Raw genomic sequence first — 20,259 nt, 5'->3', positions numbered from 1 at the left:
ATTTCGTATACATGAACTCATGCAGCATGTGGCCCTCTGTGGCTGGCTTCTTGCACTTAACATAATGCTTTCAAAGTCCGTCTGTGTTACGGCATGTGTTAGTACTTCATTCCTTTTCATGGATGAGTAATACTCTCTAGTTTGGATATATTACATTTTTGTGTCATCACTTGAAATGTGGGTTTTTTCCACATTTTGTCTATTGTGAATAATGCTGCTATGGACATTTGTATACCAGTTTTTGTTTAAACACCTGTTTTCAGTCCTTTTCAGTGTATCTCTAAGAGTGAGATTGCTGGGTCATAGGGTAGTTTTATGTTTAAATTACTGAGGAACCACCAAACTGTTTTCCCCATCAGCTGCCCCATTTTAAATTCTCACCAGCAATGAACAAGGATTTTAGTTTCTCCACATTCTCAGTAACACTTGTTACTTTTCATTTTTAAAAATTATAGGCCTCCTAGTGGGTGTGAAGTCGTATGTTGTTGTAGTTTTCATTTGTGTTGCCCTAATGGCTAAAGATGTTGAGCATCTTTTCTTGTGCTTGTTGGCCATTTGTATATCTTCTTTGGTGAAATGTCTGTTCAAGTCCTTGCCCAATTTTTAATTGGATTATCTTTCTGTTATTGAACTATTAGAGTTCTTTACATATTCTGCACACTAGACACTTAGTAGATATGTAATTTGCAGTATTTTCTCCCATTCTGTGGGTTATCTTTTCATTTTCTTGATGGTGTCCTTAGATGCACAAAAGTGTTTAATTTTTATGAAGTCCAGTTTATCTATTTTCCTTTTAGTTGCTTGTACTTTTGGTGTCATATCTAAGAAACCAGTGTCAAATTCAAGGTCGTGAAGATTTACCTTTGTATTCTTCTAAGAGTTTTGTGGTTTTAGCTCTTATATTTAGGTCTTTGATCCATTTTGAATTAATTTTTACAGGTGGTGTGAGGTAGGGGTCCAGCTGCATGCGTTTCCACACCACTATCCAGTTGTCTTAACACCGTTTATTGAAGAAACTATTCTTTTCCCATGGAACGGTCTGGGCTCTCAGTTCTGCTCCACTGATCTGTACGTCTGTCCTTCTGCCCATACCACTGTATCTTGATCAAAATGCTCTTTTGAAAGATCTTAAAAGAGATACAAAAATAGATGTTGTCTGGAAGGACAAGTAGTTTGGTATTGCTGGACCATAAAGTCTGTGTTTATGTTGGAAACAGTTGCGTGAAGGCTGGGGTTAAGGAGCTGAGAGGCAACAGTATAAGGAAAAGTGAGCAAGCCCTTGAGTCTTTGCCTACACATGACAGGGAGAAGAGCCACAGCCCTTGCTCCCGAAAAGCTTATCGTCTCTCTGTAGAAGCAGACTTGTGATTCAAGGCCTGAGAGAAGTGTAAGGGAACTACCTTAAGAAGAATGTCAAGGAGAGGGCTGCTTCTGACTGCGTGGGTGAGGAGTAGGGAAAACTAATAGAAGTGGCATTTGAGCTAGGACGTCCTTCAGAAGCTTCGTGCTTGGCGTAGGGGAGTGTCTTGGAAGGGGAAGGGGGCATTTTATGTTGAAGGAACAGGCATAGAAACAGGACATGGTCAAAAAACATTTGAGAATCGGAGAGTAGCCTGGCATTCCTGAAATAGTGTGTGTTGAGAGATTAGTCCTGGAAAAGTAGCTTTAGGAGAGACAGTGGCTGGCCTTGAATACCATGCAAAGGAGTTTCAACTTTCTCCTATGGGCAGGAGGGAGCCACTGAAGTCTTTTGAGCAAGGGAGTAGTCTGATACAGGTTTAGAAAGGTAAATTTGGTAACAGCGTAAGAATATGATTGGGTAAAAGAGCAGGAAAGCTATGTTCCACTTGTCTAGTCTAAGCGTAATGAAGTGAAGCCAGAGAGAATTTAAAATTTGTTTTTATTATTTTTTTCTTCTGTGTATTTTCACATACATAGAAGGTAAGCTAATAGCATGATGAACGCCAGGCCCCCACCACAGAGCTGCGACAGTCATCAGCACGAGGCCAGTGCTGTTTTATCTGGCCCTCACCTCCCCACAGGTGGCCCTCTCCTTGCACTAGATTATCGTGCAGCAAATTTCAGCCCTCATGTTTTATTCCTAAGTCTCAAATATGTGGGAGTCTTCAATGAGGATTCTTTGGCAGAACCAAAACACTATTACCACACCCCAAAAAATTAAGAATAATTCCGTACTATCAGCAGTAAGTGTTCAAATCTCTGCTGCTGCCTCCTCCCTTTTTTTAGTTGGTTTGGGTCCTGAATTGAACTGAGTCCTGATATCCAAATAATAACATCTGTTACACTGCACTGAATTTCTCTTCATCTGTATAGGTTCCTCCTCTCCTTTTTCTCCTTGCAGTTTAGTTATTAAAGAAATCAAGTGGTTCACACTCATTTGAAGAATGTGGTAGTCAACCAAGGGCAATTTTTCCTACCAGGGGACATTTGGCAAGTTTGGAGACATTTTTGGTTGTCATAGCTTGGAGTAGAAGGCTGCTTACATCTGGTAGGCAGAGGCCAGGGATGCTGTGAACATCCCACAGGGCACGGCACAGCCCCTGCAACAAAGGATTACCTGAGCCAAAATGTCAGCAGTGCTACATGGAGAAACCTGTTCTCGCTTCTCCCATATTCTGTGTTTTGCTTATCACATCCCTATGGCTTAACATGTTCCCTTCTCCCTTGTATTTCCTATGAACTGGTGGTTAGACCTCAAGGCTTGATCAGATTCAGGCTGGACTTTTTGGAGGTAAACATACTTCTTAAGTGGTGTAGCACATGGTATCACATAGTCTCTGGCACATAAATGGTGGCAGGTTGATCTATCCATTATAAAATTGCAGAAGGGAAGAATTTTGAAAGACACTGGAGAGTGGAATTGCTCAGGTGTGGGGTCTGAGGGAAGGGAAAGGCAAGTTTGGCTACAGCTCTCCTGCATGATCTCGGGTCGTCGCCCATACTCTGAACCCTGGTTTCCTGTCTGTAAGATGAGGATGCTGCGACTTTGTGGGAGTGCCTGCAGGATGGAATGAGGTTAGGAAATAGCTGCTCCCCAGCACCCTGAGGACAGCTACAGCACAGAAGGGCACTAGACATATGCCCTCCATGTTCCCTGGAGTGCATGGAGGGAGGCAGGGTCTGCCCGTGGGGGAGGAGTCTGTGTGGGCAGTGCTCCTTGGGGCACTGACCCTGCATGTCTTGTTGGCCCCTGGTGTTGGGGCTGAGGAGGAGCGTCCGTCAACAGCTGCTGTGTGTGTGTATCTGGGTGCCCTGCTTTGCCCTCTGTTCAGTGACGCCGTCAGATCCTTCTCACTCTCCTCAAGCCTCAGCCCTTCTGTCAATTCCCTGCTTATGGGCATCTTGGTAGTTGACCTCAGCCATCAGGTGATTCAGCCCACTTCGGGCCATCAGGTTAGCAGGTGTCCTGTGCCCATCAGACCCATCCTTTTCTTCTTCTGTTGTTACTGCAGACCTATCAGATCCTTGCCCTGTGCTCAGCTCTTCTGTCAGCAGTGTCCCTCCTGCCAGCCTCCAGATGTCCCCAAACCTTCCCCATCTTCAGCAATCAGAGCCCCTTCTCTGAGCCTGCTCCTTCCTCTGGGGCCCTAACTCTCTTCTTTTCTTCCCAACCAAATTTTTCAAAAGTGTTGGTGGTCCTCATGGTCTTCCTACTGAATCCCATCACTTCTCCAGACACCACTCCACAAAACTGACTCACCCACCAGCCACCACAACCTCCTTGTTGTTCCATGACCTGGGAGACTCTTGGTCTTTGAGTGGCATCGTGGTGTAGTTGGCTTCCTTCCTTCCTTCCTGAAAAACCTGCTTCCCTTGCTTCCGGGAAGGACCTGACATTCTTGCCTCCCCATGGCTTCCTCCTTCCTTCGCTGCTGCTGCTGCTGCTCCTGCTCCTGAGCCCCTGTCCTCTCCTGCTCCTGCTCCTACTCACCTCCTCTCTCCTTCCTCAGCTTCCTCTGCCAGGCATTCTGTTGAGTCCCAGGACTTCAGAAACCACTTAGATACCAAATGCCCATCTCCAGCTCAGGTGGATTTCCCAAGTGCCCACTGGGTGGCAGGCAGGACCCCTTCTAGGTGCTGAGACACAGTGGGGCAGACAGAGGAAGATGGGCCACACACAACTCTTACTGTCTCCAGGGCAGGGTAGCACAGATAGTAACCAAGAAAGCAGATGCAGAAAAAGTTCAGCTGCTGACTCATGTCATAGGAAAATAGAAGCACTTTTGGAAGAGTGGGGAGAGAGGTAGTTTTGGACTCCTCATCTTGTCATGTTGGAATTGCTGTGCAGGTGCCTCAGACTCACCATATTCATACCGAACTTCTCCCTCCCCATATTTCTTTCCTGTCTTAGTGACTCATGCCACCATCCACCTGTCTGCCGTAGCCAGAAGTCTGGGAGTTCTCACCAGTTCCCTCTTCTCCCCCATCCCACACAGCCACTCTGTCATCCAGCACTCCTGATTTTACCCCTAAATATCTCTACTCTGCCCCACTTTCTGCATTTACCTGCCACTGTCCTGGTCCAAGCCACACGGTCTTCTCTTGTTTAGACTACCAGACAGGACCTTCCAATGTCCCCTCCAGTCTGCAGTCCACACTGCACCTCACTGGTCTTTAAAAAAGGAAGATCTGTTCATGACGTTGCCCTGCTCAGGCTGGCGGGGGTCGAGAATTCGCAGGGTCCAAGGAGAGGAGCCAGTGGCATGGAGACTGCAGGTCTGGGAATAGCTTCTTACTTTCTCAGATAGTGGAAACCTTTCCTTGACATGTTTCCCTCCAGTGTACTGTGAATACCTATGGACTTGATTTCTGTTTTACAGGTTAGTCAGTTCACCAAATCCTAGTCTTATAAGCTTGATTATGTAAGATGCGCAGTTCATCCCTCAATTGTTTATCAAGGTCATTGTTGTGCAGCACTGGGTTTGGCATTATAGAAAAATAAAAAGGAGATAGAAATTTTCATCTGCTGAACACATGTATATATAATTTAACATTTAAAACAGAGACACTTCCTAGAAGTAGCTCTTTGTGACTATGGAACAAATACCAGGGTTTTTCTAGGGGCATCGAGAGAGAGGTGAGCAGGAGAGTTTTCACTGGTGGATTCTGTGGAGGAGGCAAGTTATGGGTGGGGTTTTTAAGGCAGAAAGACCCATGCTTTCATGATCAGATGGAAAGAATGACAGACATCAAGGTCAAAGCCCAAGAAAGCACATCTTGAGGAGGAAGCCACAGACTGCAGGAGGGAAGGGAACCCAGGCCCCTCACTCCCAAGTCAGAGTTCTGTCTGTTGTTCCAGGCTATCTGTCACCTTAGAAAACTCTTTCCAAGCATTCTTAAGCACCTTATTAAAAAATAAATCAGCTTTTACTACTTAGTGAAAATTTGATTCAAGAACGAGAACAGGCCGGACGCGGTGGCTCACGCCTATAATCCTAGCACTTTGGGAGGCCGAGGCGGGTGGATCGCTCGAGGTCAGGAGTTCGAGACCAGCTTCAGCAAGAGCAAGACCTCGTCTCTACTAAAAATAGAAAGAAATTATCTGGCCAACTAAAATATATATAGAGAAAAAATTAGCCGGGCATGGTGGCACCTGCTTGTAGTCCCAGCTACTCGGGAGGCTGAGGCAGTAGGATCGCTTAAGCCCAGGAGTTTGAGGTTGCTGTGAGCTAGGCTGACGCCACGGCACTCACTCTAGCCCGGGCAACACAGCGAGACTCTGTCTCAAAAAAAAAAAAAAAAAAAGAACGAGAACAAATTAGTTTGGGGCTGGAGTGGGTATATCTTGTTCTGCTTGGCCTCACGTAGTTGAACTAGGCATGATGGATTTGTGTCTCCAGAATGGAGTTTGGCAGCCTTTTAAAGAGCACATGTGCAGAAACAAACTCCTCTTCTTTGGGGAGAATGCCTAAAGGACCTTGATGGTCAACACTTAGCGGCGCCAGCTGCTGGCCATCACTGCTGGGCGATGGTGGCAGCGTCCAGCTGTTTACTGTGTCTGTTGTTGTTGCCCAGAGAGCCCTTCAGCTGGGGGGCCCAGAACACACTCCACGGGGTCCCATGGCACGCTCATCTGCTTAGGCCTGTGTGGATAACAGGACCCCCGTGGCTCTGTTGCAGGTACTGTGTGCCCTTAGACCCTCCTCCACCACTTCTGAGTATTTCACATGGCAGCGTTGCAGGTCATCTATGTGGTCGTTGGACAGCCCTAGTTGTTGCAATACAGTCTGGAAATGAGCACGCAAATCAGGAGCCTAGAGGCAAATGCAAGGAGAGAGCAGCTAGAAAGTGGAGCATTTCTGGAGGCCCTAGGGGAAAGCACTTTTCTACAGCCTTCACTGATTTCTGAGGGCTGAGTGGTGAGCTAGCAGGGAAAACGTATCATTTATGGGATATTCAACTGTGGCTTAAAAGAACAAACTTATTATCTTACAGTTGTGTAGATCAGACATCTAAAATGGGGCTGAAATTAAGGTGTCAGCAGGGCCATGCTCCCTCTAGAGGCTCTGGAGGAGACTCCATCTCCTGCCGTTCCCACCTGCAGAGGCTGCCTGCCTTCCTTGGCTCTTGGCTCTTTCCTGCGTCTTGAGAGCAGCGGTGTGGCATCTTCAGATCTCCCTCTGCCTCCATCATCTCATTGCCTTCTCTTGTCTGGGCCTCCCACTCCTCTGTCCCCAGGCCCTGTGTGATTACCTTGGGCTCACCTGGATAATCCAGGATGATCCAATGATCCCCCATTTCAAGATCCTTAACTTAATCACATCTGCAAAGTCCCTTTTGCCAAATAAGGTCACATATTCCCAGGTTCCAGGGATTAAGATGTGAACATCTTTGAGGGGGGTCAGCCTACCACATCAACCTTTGTGGTAAATATTTAGAAATCTAAAGTTTGAAGGAAGCTATAAGAAATTAGGTATATCTATAAATCTCTCAAAGTCTAGCATTACTAGAGGTAGAACATAAGTGCCACACTCCGGCAGCTCTAAGGAACGGTGTTGTCTACAGTAGAGTGCAGTGGACTGTTCCAGATTATGGTTTTGCATATGGTTTTTCTATATTTTAGTTGTGCTATAAAATACAACCATTGTACATATTCATTTGTTTTTGTTTTTGTTTTTGAAGCCAATTTCCAGCAGGAAAAACAGCCTTGTTGCTGTCCCATCTACAGTACCTTCTAAAACAAAAGTACCAATCTCTCAGCCCATAGCGAAGAAAGACAAACGGCAAAATTCTTCAAGGTTTAGCGCAAGCAGCAATAGAGAACTTCAAAAACTATCATCTTTAAAAGGTAATTTTTTGTTTTTTAAAAGTTAAATTTTGGCTATTTGGGGGAAGGAATAATGTTTTGATCGTTTGATGGCTTCTTATATCTTGCTGTGTTTGTATTTTGTAGAATCATCGTCTGTATTAGAGGTTTTTGTAGATTGAATGTCATTAACTTATTTACTCAGCCAACATTTTAAATTCCAGAGCTATTTAAGATAAAAATTTAATAACTAATGTGTTATTGGAATATACGCTAAGAAAACAGGAAAAACTGGAAATCTTTTCATATTATATTAAGCTAGCCAGCTTTTTTCTAAAAATTGACTCTCATTTGTCTTAGGACTCTATCAATTCAGAAAGGAGTTATTACAAGTAGAGTAATTGTAAAAATTATAGCAGAATTTCTTCATTTTTCTAATGTAAGAGAGGTAAGACCTATAGCTATAGCACTCTATGGACATTCTTCATTACAAATCATTTGAGGATTACCTCTATTCAGGGGTTCTTTATTTTAAATTAGTCAGGGAAAAGTGCTCTTTACTTTAAATTTCCCCCCAAATGGCACAGTTACCTGTTTCTATCTGAGAGTATTTAATCCCTAAAAGTCTTCGTTTAGGGGATTTTGAGGTTGAGGTACTCTTAAAACCTTATCAAAGAAAACAGGATAAGGAACCTAAAGTCAAATGTCAATCTCTTAAAACCTTTATATTTACTAAAATATAAGATTAGTGTGCTAAATAAACATCAGACATTTTTCATACATTAAATTTATAATAATGAGTGTTTTACAGTTAATTTGCATTGAGTATGAACTCAGTGAGAGCAGGAAGTTTGTCTCCTTTATAGCTTTATTCCCTGTGCCTTCCATGCTGCAGGATATATGGCAGGAACTCGGGGCAGATGTGCAGGTGGAGGGAGGGAGGGAGGGAGGGAGGGAAGGAGGGTTGGGTGGGTGGGCTTATGGGTGGGGGGATGAATTTTCTGCCCTTCACTTGCTAGAAATCCAGGCTTCCCACTCACTCCATTTTACAGAGCTTGTATTTGGCTATTTGGTTTACCTTTGTGGTAGATCACATACACACAAAATCATTTTTGATGAGTCTTTCTCTTCGCAAATAGTCCATGCTTTCTGATGCTATTCATTCATTCATCAAATATGTATTAGCCCCCATGAAAGTGGCTCTAGGTACTGGTGGTACAGAATTAAACAAAACCAAACTCACTCTCCTGGAGTGAACAGCCCAATGGGGAGACAGTGAGGACAGGAATACGTACACGCCTCTTCCTTCCGTTGCCTTCAGGAAGCCCAATAATTTGGATGTCTGGGATGGAAAAGGCTTTGCATAACCATTATTGACCTTCATGGGCCAAGCCTGTTCCAGCTGGAGCTTGGTTCTTGCCATGATATAGGCACGTTGGGCATGCACCCTGCCTCTTTCGTGTGCAGGACACAGCTCGTGCAAGTACTAGTGCAGGCCTGAGTACACTTCCTCTACCTCTTCCGAGGAGTCTGCACAAGCTTCTTTCTCCAGGCCATCTGTTCTACATCTGCTTTCTATTCTCAACTTCCTTTTCCTCCATTTCTCATTATATCTAGTAAGAATGGCATGCAACATACTCCCACTGACACTTTCCCTGTTCCCCAAAAGGGTAAATTCTACATAGTAAATCCACATGTCCTGGAGAATTTCGCATTAATCAAGCTAATTCCCTCACTGGTCTTGTTTGATAATTCTTTCTTGGCTTTTCTAAAACAAAGTGTTTCTGTATATATGCTAAAATAATTTCATCTAGTTCAGAAACAATAGGAATTCGTTAGAATTACCTTAAAGTTATATTTTAATTTGGGGAAGATTAACAGTTTTATGATACTCTTTTTCCATCTAAGAAGATAGTATATTGCTTCCATTTTTCTGGGTCTTGTTTTCTTACTTGTAAGATTTTATGGGTTTCTTGTAAATCTCTAACTTTCCATTAAATTTATTCCTAAATACTTTATAGTTTTTGTCACTCTGATGACTGGGTTATAATTTTTCCATTTCTGCTTCTAATTGGTTCTAGCTATTCTCATGAAAAGATAATTGGTTTTTAAATATTACACCATCACCTTATCAAATTTTCTTATTAATCTTAGTAATTTTTTTACTAGAATCTGCATATATAGTCCTGTCATTTGTAATTAGGTCCTTTTATCTCTCTTCCAATATTTATACCAATATATACTTGTTATTTTAATTTTACTATAACACTGGCTAGAACCAATAGAACATAGATAACACAGGTGAAAGCATGCATTCCTGCTTTCTCCCATTTTAGGAACTGGCTTCAACACTTCTCATTTAATGGAAAAATGGCTTTTGGTTTCTGATAAATGGTCTTTACCAGGCTGCTGGTGTTCCACAGTCCACACTAGCATGGGCCTCACCCGTGCTGGCTGGTGGGTGCCATGCCAGTGTGTGATGGTTGTGCACTGCTGCTGAATTTTATCAAATGCTGTATGATTTTTCTCCTTAAGGCATTAATATTGTAATTGCTGTGGTGTTAGATTTTTCTTGTTTTGAACTATCTTTGCTTTACTGGGATAGACCTCAATTTTGTCATGGTGAATTTTATACAGTGCCTAGTTTGGTTTATTAATTTTCTTTAGAATCTTTGCTTCTGTATTTACTATAGAAGTGGTCTATAGTTTCCTTCCTTTTTTGTACTACTGTATTTTATCAAATCTTAAGATGCGTTGACACTGGCACTTTGTGATCTCTCCCAAGCATGGTCTCCATAAGGTTTTCCTGCTGCTGTCTGACGCTGCCGTCTCATGACAGGGATTGTAAGATGCACCCAGATTTCAGAAATAATAAAATGTGAATGTGCCCATGAAATAGCATCAAAAGAGTGACTCAGAACTCAGCTGGGCCTAATGCTTTTCTCTATGGTAAATCTGTAGCTTCTTCCATAGTGGATCCATTTAGACTATGTCATGTGTTACCTCGTACATGATATTGTTTGATGAACTTTTTAATCTCTTCCATATCTGTGGTGCTCATGTCTCTTTATGAATTCATGTATTCTTTTGACTATTTTGTTTGTGTTCAGTATCATTCATCTCCACTTTTATCTTTATCCTATTTCTTTTATCCTTTTCCTCATTTAGTAAGTTGAATAGAATTCACTTATTTTTAGTTTGCTTTTTAATAATGAAAGAATTTAAAGCCATGTATTCCTTCTGAGTATCACTTCAAGCCCATCCCTTGATTTTCTTTTTTTTCTAACTTTTCAAGTCATAGATTTTTCTTTTTTAAAGTTTTGTTGAGGTATAATTTATATAGCTTAAAATTTACCCATTGTAAGTGGAAATTTTGATTGTTTTAATAAATGTGTAGAACTGTGCAACCATCACTACAATCCAGTTTTAGAATATTTCCAGAATCCTTCAAAAGCTTCCTCATGCCCATTAGCATCAATTCCCGCTCCCATCCCCAGCTGCAGGCAACCACTGGTCTGCTTGCTGTCTCTAGATTTGCTTTTCCTGGACAGTTCATGTAAGTGAAATTGTACAATATATAGTCTTTTACATCTGGCTCTTTCGCCTGGTATAATGTATGTGAGGCTTATCCATGTTGATTATCTTGTTTCTTTTTAATGCTGAATAATATTCAATCATATGGATATACCACGTTTTATGTATCCATTCACTAGTTAATGGACATTGGGTTGTTTTTTAACTATTATGAATAATGCTACTGTGAACATTTACATGTAAGTCTTTGTGTGAACATATATTTTCATTTCTCTTGGGTAGATGCCTAGGAGTGTAATTGCCGGCTTGTATGGTAAGTTTATGTTTAGCTTTTTAAGAAACTGCCAAACCGTTTTCCAAAACGGTTGCGCCATTTTACACCCCGGCCAGCAATGTATGAGGGCTCCAGTGTGTCCACATTTTGGCCAATCTTATTATTGTCTGTCTTTCTGCTTATAGCCTTTCTTGGGGGTGGATAGTGGTGTCTCACTATGGTTTTCATTTGCATTGCCCCAGTGAATGGAGATATTAAGCATCTTTTCATGTGTCTGTTAGCCGTTTGTATATCTTTTTTGATGAGACATCTATTCATATCTTTTGTCTGTTTTTAAGTTAGTCATCATCTTGTTATTGAATTGTAACAGTTCTTTATCCTGGATATGAGTCCTTTATTTTATCATAAAATATAATAAAAATAAATCATTATAAAAGTTTGACATACAAAATACACCCACAGTTTTTATTATTATAGTCAGAAGACATAAAATTACCGTCTTAAATTGCTATCAAAGTTTCTAAACACTTACTTTGAATTTCTGTTACCTCATTGATAATCTTCAGGTTTATCTGTACATGTTGAGCCCTCTGTTGAGCTTTTAATTTTGGATGTATTTTTTTCACTTCTGGAAGTTCTTTTTGATTCTTTTTTAATCTGCAGTGTCGTTTTAAAATATTTTCCTATTCTATTGCACGTGCTGTCAAACTTGTCATTTCTTTAAGTATAGTAACAGTAAGCACAGCTGTTTTATAGCCTGTGTCAGGTAGTACCAATATCTGAAGTCTTTGTTATGTTTTGTTCAAGATGTCTTATTTCTTTATGTACCTGAAGATTTTTTTTATTGTATGCTGGTCATTGTATTCAAATATTTGAAATAAATTGAAATCTAGAATGAAAGTGTCATCTTCAACAGGAATTTGTTTTTGTTTTGCCAGACACTGGGGGCAGTGCCAGTCTGGGAGTATCTTAAACCACAATACTGACTTGTTAAATTAGCCCAGCATTCTGCAGAATATCCTACTTGTTGCCTGTGAGTCCTGTAAATGAAAACCTTTTTGGCTGAAATACATCAAAGGTGATGCTGTGTAACTCAGGAGATTGTGTCATTATTGTGGCAGATGCATAATCTCTGGTTGGCTATCCAAAGGGATGCTAAATCTTAAATTTTACCACTGAATTAAGGCGATGACAGATTGATCTCTCCACTGAACAATTACGTTTCCCTTTGCAATTCAGAAAGTACTAGTGATACTCTGCTGTGTATATTTTGGCATCCTGCCAGTGTCTATTCCCCTCAACCATATGCTAATGTTTTAAATACCACTTGATAAGCCTTGCCTGAGTCAATAGTTTCACTAGAGAGTTCAACGTTTAATCTAGCATTCTTTTGAAAGCAGTGATTTTCCTTCCCAACTGGAGATATTTGCTTATCCTAAAATATGATTCCTACTGGAAAAGCAGGATAAGCTTAATTCTTTGTCTTTTAGTTACCAGTTTCCCTCACATGGTGACAACTTAAGCTTTTTTTCTGGCTTTCTCTTTAATAACATTATGGACTACTATCATTGATTTAGGTGTGTTTTAATGTACTAAAATTATTACTCTTCTGGTGTTCAAATGCCTAATTTCAACCATTGAGTGTCCCTTAGACTAACTGATAGTCTATGAGGCTTTTTACATAGTCTCATTTGTTTTTGATTCCTTGATTTCTGACACAGTGAGGTATCCCCAAGGCTTACTTTGTATTTTCCCTGTCCCAAACTTGGAATCAGCATTTTTCAAAGAGCCTTGGTTCCTTTCATTAGGGAATGATATTAGAGACCAAAATCTAGGTAGTAGGAGTGCTCATTGCTACTGGACTGATTAACAGTTTTAAGTGCTTTAAATGGAGGGAGCTCAAATACAAATTATTTTAGTCATGCATTCATAGTGATATTTTCAGTTCAGTTTTAATATTACAGTGTTTTCACTTTTTTTTTGCATTTTCAGAGTTTTATGTCTTTTTTTTTTTTACACTGAAAATCTTGATTTCTGACATCATTGATGTAATTATGGCTACATTCTACTAAAATAATTCGTAACAATACTGACATTATTACAAACAATTGGAACTTTAAATTGGCTCATCTCATTGCGAAAAAGCTGTTGGCATATTTATTTTACTTATTTATTTTTTTTAGAGATGGGGTATTGCTGTGTTGCCTAGGCTGTTCTTGAACTCCTAGGCTCAAATGATCCTCCTGCCTCAGCCTCCCGAGTCACTGGGACTACAGGCATGCGCCCCATCGCCTGGCTACTGTTGGCATTTTATTGGGATCCCGTTACATTTTTAAAATATCTGAGGAAGGGTTGGCATCTTATGATGTGTGCTCCTCTTATCTAAGAGTATGTTGTGTCTTCCTGTTTTCCAAGTCCAATTTCATGTCCTTTAGGGTGTTTTTAAGTTTTCTTCATGTGGGTTTTGTACATTTCTTATTAAGTTAATGCCCAGATAGTCTACTATTGTTGCTGTTGTAAATAGGGTTCTGCTCTTCCATTGTGTCTTCCAAACAGTTATTAATCGTTTATATGAAGGCTGTGGATTTTGGAGTCTTGCTTTCATATCCTGCTCGCTTACCAAATTATCTTATGTTTGCAGTAGTTTTTCAGTTGATTCTTTTGGGTGTTCCAGCTATCTGATCAGATCATCTACACATAAAGATAATTTCAGCTCTTTGTTTTTCATTGTATACCTCTCATGTCTTTCTCTGGAGTTGACTGATAATTCCAGTAAAATGTTACGTAATAGTGGTAAGAGTACTACTTGTCTTGTTTCTGACATTAGTGGAAATGAGAGGCATGATTTTTAACAACCAGTTATTATTTCATTCCATGGGTACCCCAGTTTTTTCATCTATGATAAACAATGCTGTTAAGTAAATCTTTTGTTATCATTGTTGTTCACATCTTTGAACCTTTCCTTAAGCTGGATTCAAAGAAAGGAAGTACTGGATCAAGAGTATGAGTTTTCAAAAACCCTTGCTGGCTGTTGTCCAGACACTTTCCGGAGAGGCGGCCCTGCGTCCACTCCTACCCTGAGTGTGTGCGATGCTCGTCCCTTTATACCTCTCCAGTACTGGCATCACTAAAAGCTTTAGTCGCTTGTTACGTGGAAAACAGTATTGCATTTTTTAGATTTTTTTTAACAGTGCGGTTGAATATATCTTCAGACCTGCTGATTGAAAGATTTTTCTGAATTAATTGCTCCATTTAACATTTTTGGTCTAGAAGGTAGAAGTGTTAAATGTTAAATGAAGAGACCAGCTTTTTTAAAGATACTTATGGGAGGAGTAAATTAATCATGAACTTTGTTTCTTGAGGTCATTCTCCCTGTTTTAGAAAGAATGGCCTGACAGAAGTCAAAGTTATAGTAGAATAATGTCATTTATCAACTCACGAGAGGTCCTGGGGCAGAGGACTTGCTAAGTACTTGGCCTTTTGTGAAAGAACTTGTTACATTATTGTTTGGAAAATTTACTTGGATTTTTTAAAATTGGCTTTTGAATAGCAGTTAAATATTTTATATTTCTTGCTCTTCTTTTGTAAATATACAATATTTCACCCCTATTCAAAACAGTTTATTTTCTGGTAAAAGTGAAAATGTTGCCATAAAAGGGGGGTTTGTCTGCTTAAAAATGAATTACGCATGTACATAGGAGCTTTGGCCTCTTGCTATTGAAGAATTATAAAGACATAGTGTGAGGAGGTTACCAGAGTGCCTGCTCTTTCTCTAGTCGGCTTAGAAAGAGCTGGACAGGGGATCTCTGCTTTCATTAGTCTTTGCTTCTCTCGCATGTTTTGATTTTGTATCTTCCTGTGATTACCCACAATAATGAGAAGACACAGCCCCGGGCTTGATAAGGCAGGTGCCAGTTCCCACCGGCCATCTGTACTGTTGAGAGTAAGGGGAGAGGGTCAGAACAATGACCAGGGTTGGCCCTTGCCCTCGGGGAGCTAGAGGGCCCAGAGCCACCATGGCATTCTAGCTCCAGCCCCTTGTAAGGAATTTTTGCTATTGAAGAATTATAAAGACATAGTGTGAGGAGGTCACCAGAGTGCCTGCTCTTACTCTAGTCAGCTTAGAAAGAGCCATAAGGAATTGAGAACTGGTCACCTATCAGACAGCCTGAGCCTGGCCCCTCCAGCACACCCTTCTCTCCACTGCCTGGGAGCCACAAACATGGCCTTGACTTCACTCTGGATTCAAGCTCAACTCTCTCTGGGCAGCACCAGGGGTTTGGTTTCCAGCTGCCAGCTGTAATTTCACTTTAGTGTTTAGCTCAGACTTCCCCATACCTTGCCTGGATTTCTCCCAGCACCTTAAATTCAGCTCATATATAATATCTCTCTAATATCTCTCATTCACTCATACACACAGAGGCCACTTCTTGGACATACTCATCCTCTGTACAGTCTAGCACCCTGCTGCTCCTGCCTTCTCAAGTATTTCCTGAACTTCCCTGGCTCAAGCCTTCCTTATCTTTTTTTTAAAATTCTGGTAAAATGTACATAGCATAATATTTGTTATTTTAACCATTCATAAATGTACAATTCAGTGGTATTAAATACATTCATGATGCTGTATACCCATCACTGCTATCTACACCCAAAATTTTTTCATCTTCCCCCAACAGAAACTCCATGAAACAGTAAGACTTCTCTCTCCTGTCCCCAACCCCCGGTAACCTCTATTCTACTTTCTGTATCTATGGTTTTGCCTACTGTAGGAACCTCATTCAAATGGAATCGTACAGTATTTGTTCTTCTGTATCTGGCTTATTTCATGAAACAAACATCCTCAAGGTCCACCCATGTTGTAGCATGTGCCAGAACTTTGCTGAATGGTATTCCATGTGTGGACGGACCACAGTTTGCTTATCCATGCATCAGTGATGGACACGGGGTTGCAGAACACACTGTACATGTTAAACCACTCACTACTCACGTTAACTCTTATGTGTGCTTCCCATTCTAACAACTGCCAGGGATCCAGAAAACACACAGTACATTCACTGAGGAAATGAAAAGCCCTCCGGGCCCCAGCCTATCCTTTTGCTTCTCCCTCAGTTTCCATAGAGATGGAAACCACTCTCTCAGGGTGGCCAGAACCCATCCAGGCTCAAGGTTCCCTTCACCTCACTCTCCCTCAGACTTCTTGGAAAATGAAGTTTATGACTCACTTGACCAACTGCCTGGGTTGGTAAGAGTGTAGGCAAATCAAACAAAACAATTAGCATGAAAGCACGCCAATGTATGCATGCTTTACGTACTTTGTGTTGGTTTCCTGTGTTCTCAGAAAAAGGAGTGTGAGCACTGGCTTTGTTTATAAGGTTTTCCAGCCTCGCTGCAGGGAGTAGAAAAGTAAGCCAAGGCCTCAGGACACAGCACTTCTTTTGGGTGGATTTCACTTCTTTTCCACATCCCTATCCTGAGCTTCCCTGTGGACAAGCTCGTCACTCAGAGGACTCACTCACGTTAACAGAGCACAAATGCCTGTCCACTTGTCTTTGATATTGACAAGCACAAGTTCCCTGGAAACCTTTGAACATAGTTGGATATTAGGAATCTTTATCTGTCTCAGGAAAAAGTCTATTTTAAACTGTAAATAAAGCCAAATTTTTTAGGTTAGATTTCTCACTCAACAAAGCATATATCATCCATGCTCACATAGTTTCCAATTTAAAAAAAAAATAGTGCTGGCCAGCATCCTGTCAGTGCACTGTGGTTATGATGCCACAGGTCTCTCGGTTCAAAAAACCAGCTTTTTGTTAATTACTGTAAAACTTCTTCACTAAAATACAAGCATATTTAATTTGCCTACAAAATTGCTGGAGGAGGTAAAAAATAAAAATAAAACCTTCAGTTGAATTTAGAAATGAAAATTTGAAAGTTTTATTTGGAATTACTATCTGGAAATAACATCAGTGGGATGTATTTACAGGCAGTTTGTTTTTAAGTAAAGAATGAAACAGTGATGGGAGACCCAGACAGTAAAGAATAATTCCTTTTCAAACCTTCATTTTTGTATAACACAAAGATTACTGTGTTTATGGTATTTGGTGAGAGGCCTATGGGTCTGTGTGCCCACGTTCAGTTGTGCAGGCACTCTGGACTGAACCAGCAAGGCACCCTTCCTTGGTACTGGCTCCAACCCTTCATGGTACGGCCACAGCCTCAGGAAAGGTTCAAAGGTTCTGTGCTGTTGTGAGGCCAGCACAGAAGGCAGGTAGGCCTGACCACAGGTGGTAACTGAAAGGTGTCCACTCCTGCAGCAAGTGTGTCATGGGAGGCCTGGAAAGGGATCTGTATTCGGAGGAATGGGAATTGCTGTTCTCGAAGGGATGCGATGGTGTATCCCTCTTAACTATGTGCTGCAGGGTAGAGGTGTGAAGAGTAGCAACGGGGTTTTGTAAGGTCAGAACTGGGTGCTACGCCTGATTCATTCAGTGTATTTGATGGGTGCCAGGAATTGTCTAGGGACTGGGCTGAGGAAGAGAGCCACAGAACCAGGAGGTAAGAGGAAGCCTGCTCGGAAGGGGTTAGTCTAAGTAGAAATCCCTTAAGTGGCTCTGCTGCAGCCCCACATTGCAGCTGGAGGGATCTCTCTGAAACGCTGTTGGTGGACAGCTCAGGTTTTTCGAGTGGGACAGTGCCCACTGCTTCCTGCATTTTGCGTGTGATGGCCAGAGCTACATTTACTTGTATCCTGCCTCAGCTGGAGCTGCTCCCTCCTGGGCTGCCCACTTCAACTGCATAGGGGGCGTGTCCTCCATACACGATGTTTACTCTTCTTAACAATGGGAGGAGGTGGGGATACATCCCCGTTTACAGGTGAGGAAAGATCCTGCCTGGGGTTATTCAAGGCAGCCTCTTTCCCTGTGCTGAGCTGTCCCCTCTGTTTGGTCCCTCCCTGAGCAGGTGATGAAAACACGTCCCAGTGATGTGGCTGCATTAAACCCTCTTCTGGGTTGCGTTTGCCAAGAGCTTGTTTCATCAATGGAGAAAGTGCTCCAGAGATCACATGAGCCCTATAGCTTAGATGAGCATATAGACTCAGATGCAAAGGTAAAAATTTAGGCAGCTCATAACTGATTGAGACAAGGAGTCAACATCCTCTAATCTGTGGGTTCAGTTTTTCATGCCTTATTTCAGCTAATTTCTGTTTGTGTATTTTTACATACATGATCTCATTTATCCATTACAATAAATCTTTTCTATCAGATTTCCTCGGCTCCCATCACAGCCTTTTCTCTATTCTTAACCTATACCTGAGGCAGCACTCATTGAGGGATTCTCCCTGCTGTAATTTAACCTATATCTCTTTCTAAAAATTATTTTAAAACATGGTTACAGCCGGGCGCGGTGGCTCACGCCTGTAATCCCAGCTCTGGGAGGCCGAGGCGGGTGGATTGCTCAAGGTCAGGAGTTCGAGACCAGCCTGAGCAAGAGTGAGACCCCGTCTCTACTAAAGATAGAAAGAAATTATCTGGCCAACTAAAAAAAATATATATATACAAAAAATTAGCCGGGCATGGTGGCTCATGCCTGTAGTCCCAGCTACTCGGGAGGCTGAGGCAGTAGGATCGCTTAAGCCCAGGAGTCTGAGGTTGCTGTGAGCCAGGCTGATGCCACGGCACTCACTCTAGCCCGGGCAACAGAGCGAGACTCTGTCTCAAAAAAATAAAAATAAAAATAAAAAAAAATAAAAATAAAAAAAAAAAATAATAAAACATGGTTACATTTAATTCTCATGAAAGTAACATGTGCTTGTTTTAGCAACACTGATATAAGGAAGTTTCAGAAATAATTACATGGATCAATCCCACTAGTATCCAGAAGAAAGGAAATCAGTATGTTGAAGAGGTATCTGCACTCACATGTTTATTGCAGCACTATTCACAGCAGCCAAGATTTAGTATCAACCTAAGTGTCCATCAACAGATGAATAAATAAAGAAAATGTGGTATATATATATATATATATATATATATATATACCACAGTGGAATGTGGTATATATATGTGTGTGTATATATATATATATATATATACACACACACACAGTGGAATATTATTCATCCATAAAAAAGAGTGAAATCCTGTCATTTGCAGCAACATGGATAAAACTGGAAGTCATTGTGTTAGGTGAAATAAGCCAGGCACAGAAAGACAAATACCACATGTTCTCACTCATGTGGGAGCTAAAAAAGGGGATATTGTGGAGGTAGAGGGTAAAATGGTGGTTACCAGAAACTGAGGAGGGGAAGGGAGAGAAGGGGATGAAGAGAAGTTGGTTAAGAGGTACAAAAATATAGTTGGATAGAAGGAATAAGTTCCAGTATTTGAGAGCACAGTAGGGAAATATAGTTAACAGCAATTTGTTGTGTATTTCCAAATAGCTAGAAGAGAAATATTGTAATGTTCCCAATACAAAGAAAAGATAAATGAGGTGATGGATATCCCAGTTATCCTGATTTGATCATTCATTTCAGATTGTATACCTGTATCAAGATATCACATGTACCCCAAAATATGTACAACTATTATATATCAATAAAAAAGGAAAAATCCATAGCCATACCTCCCCATGATGACCACTGTTGATATTTTGGAAGTGATTCTTTTTATGATCATGCTATCTCTGAAAAGTTTTATACTGCCTTTTTCACTTATGTTTAAGTATTTTTGGTGGATGGATGCATAATATTTCACTGGATGTATGGGATAATCCCTTCGACATTAAGGTAGTTTCCAGTATTTTAGAACCATAAATAAAGTATGATGCTCTCAAAAAGAATAAAATACTTAGAAATCAACTTATCAAGGAGGTAAGAGACTTGTACACTGAAAACTACAAAACTTTGCTGAAAGAAACTAAAGATGACACCAAAAAATGGAAAGACGTTTTTTATTTATGGATTGGAAGACTTAATATTGTTAAGATGTCAGTACTATCCAAAGCAATCAACAGATTCAGTGCAATCCCTATTAAAACTTTTACCGTGTTTTTTTCCAGAAATAGAAAAATTCATCCTAAGATTCATAGTGAATCTCGAGGGATCAACATAGCCACACAATCTTGAAAAAGAAGACCAAAGTTAGAGGACTCACACTTTCTGATTTTAAAACTTACAACAAAGCTG

At 41.0% G+C, this 20,259-nt stretch overlaps 1 protein-coding gene across 3 annotated transcripts in view; it reads left to right on the top strand.

Moving 5' to 3' along the window:
• PPP2R5C (protein phosphatase 2 regulatory subunit B'gamma) overlaps positions 1–20,259 on the top strand; it is a 139,306-nt gene that overhangs the window by 12,872 nt on the left and 106,175 nt on the right. For all 3 annotated transcript variants that reach the window (XM_045529020.1, XM_045529173.1, XM_045529094.1), the window contains exon 3: positions 7,144–7,309. In XM_045529020.1, the coding sequence (XP_045384976.1) occupies positions 7,144–7,309 (166 nt within the window). The remainder of the gene's footprint in view (positions 1–7,143; positions 7,310–20,259) is intronic.

Source organism: Lemur catta, chromosome 1 (assembly GCF_020740605.2).
Source record: "Lemur catta isolate mLemCat1 chromosome 1, mLemCat1.pri, whole genome shotgun sequence".
Taxonomy (NCBI): Eukaryota; Metazoa; Chordata; class Mammalia; order Primates; family Lemuridae; genus Lemur; species Lemur catta.
The sequence above is the reverse complement of the archived record's forward strand: the minus strand, read 5'-3'. Positions and strand labels throughout refer to the sequence as shown.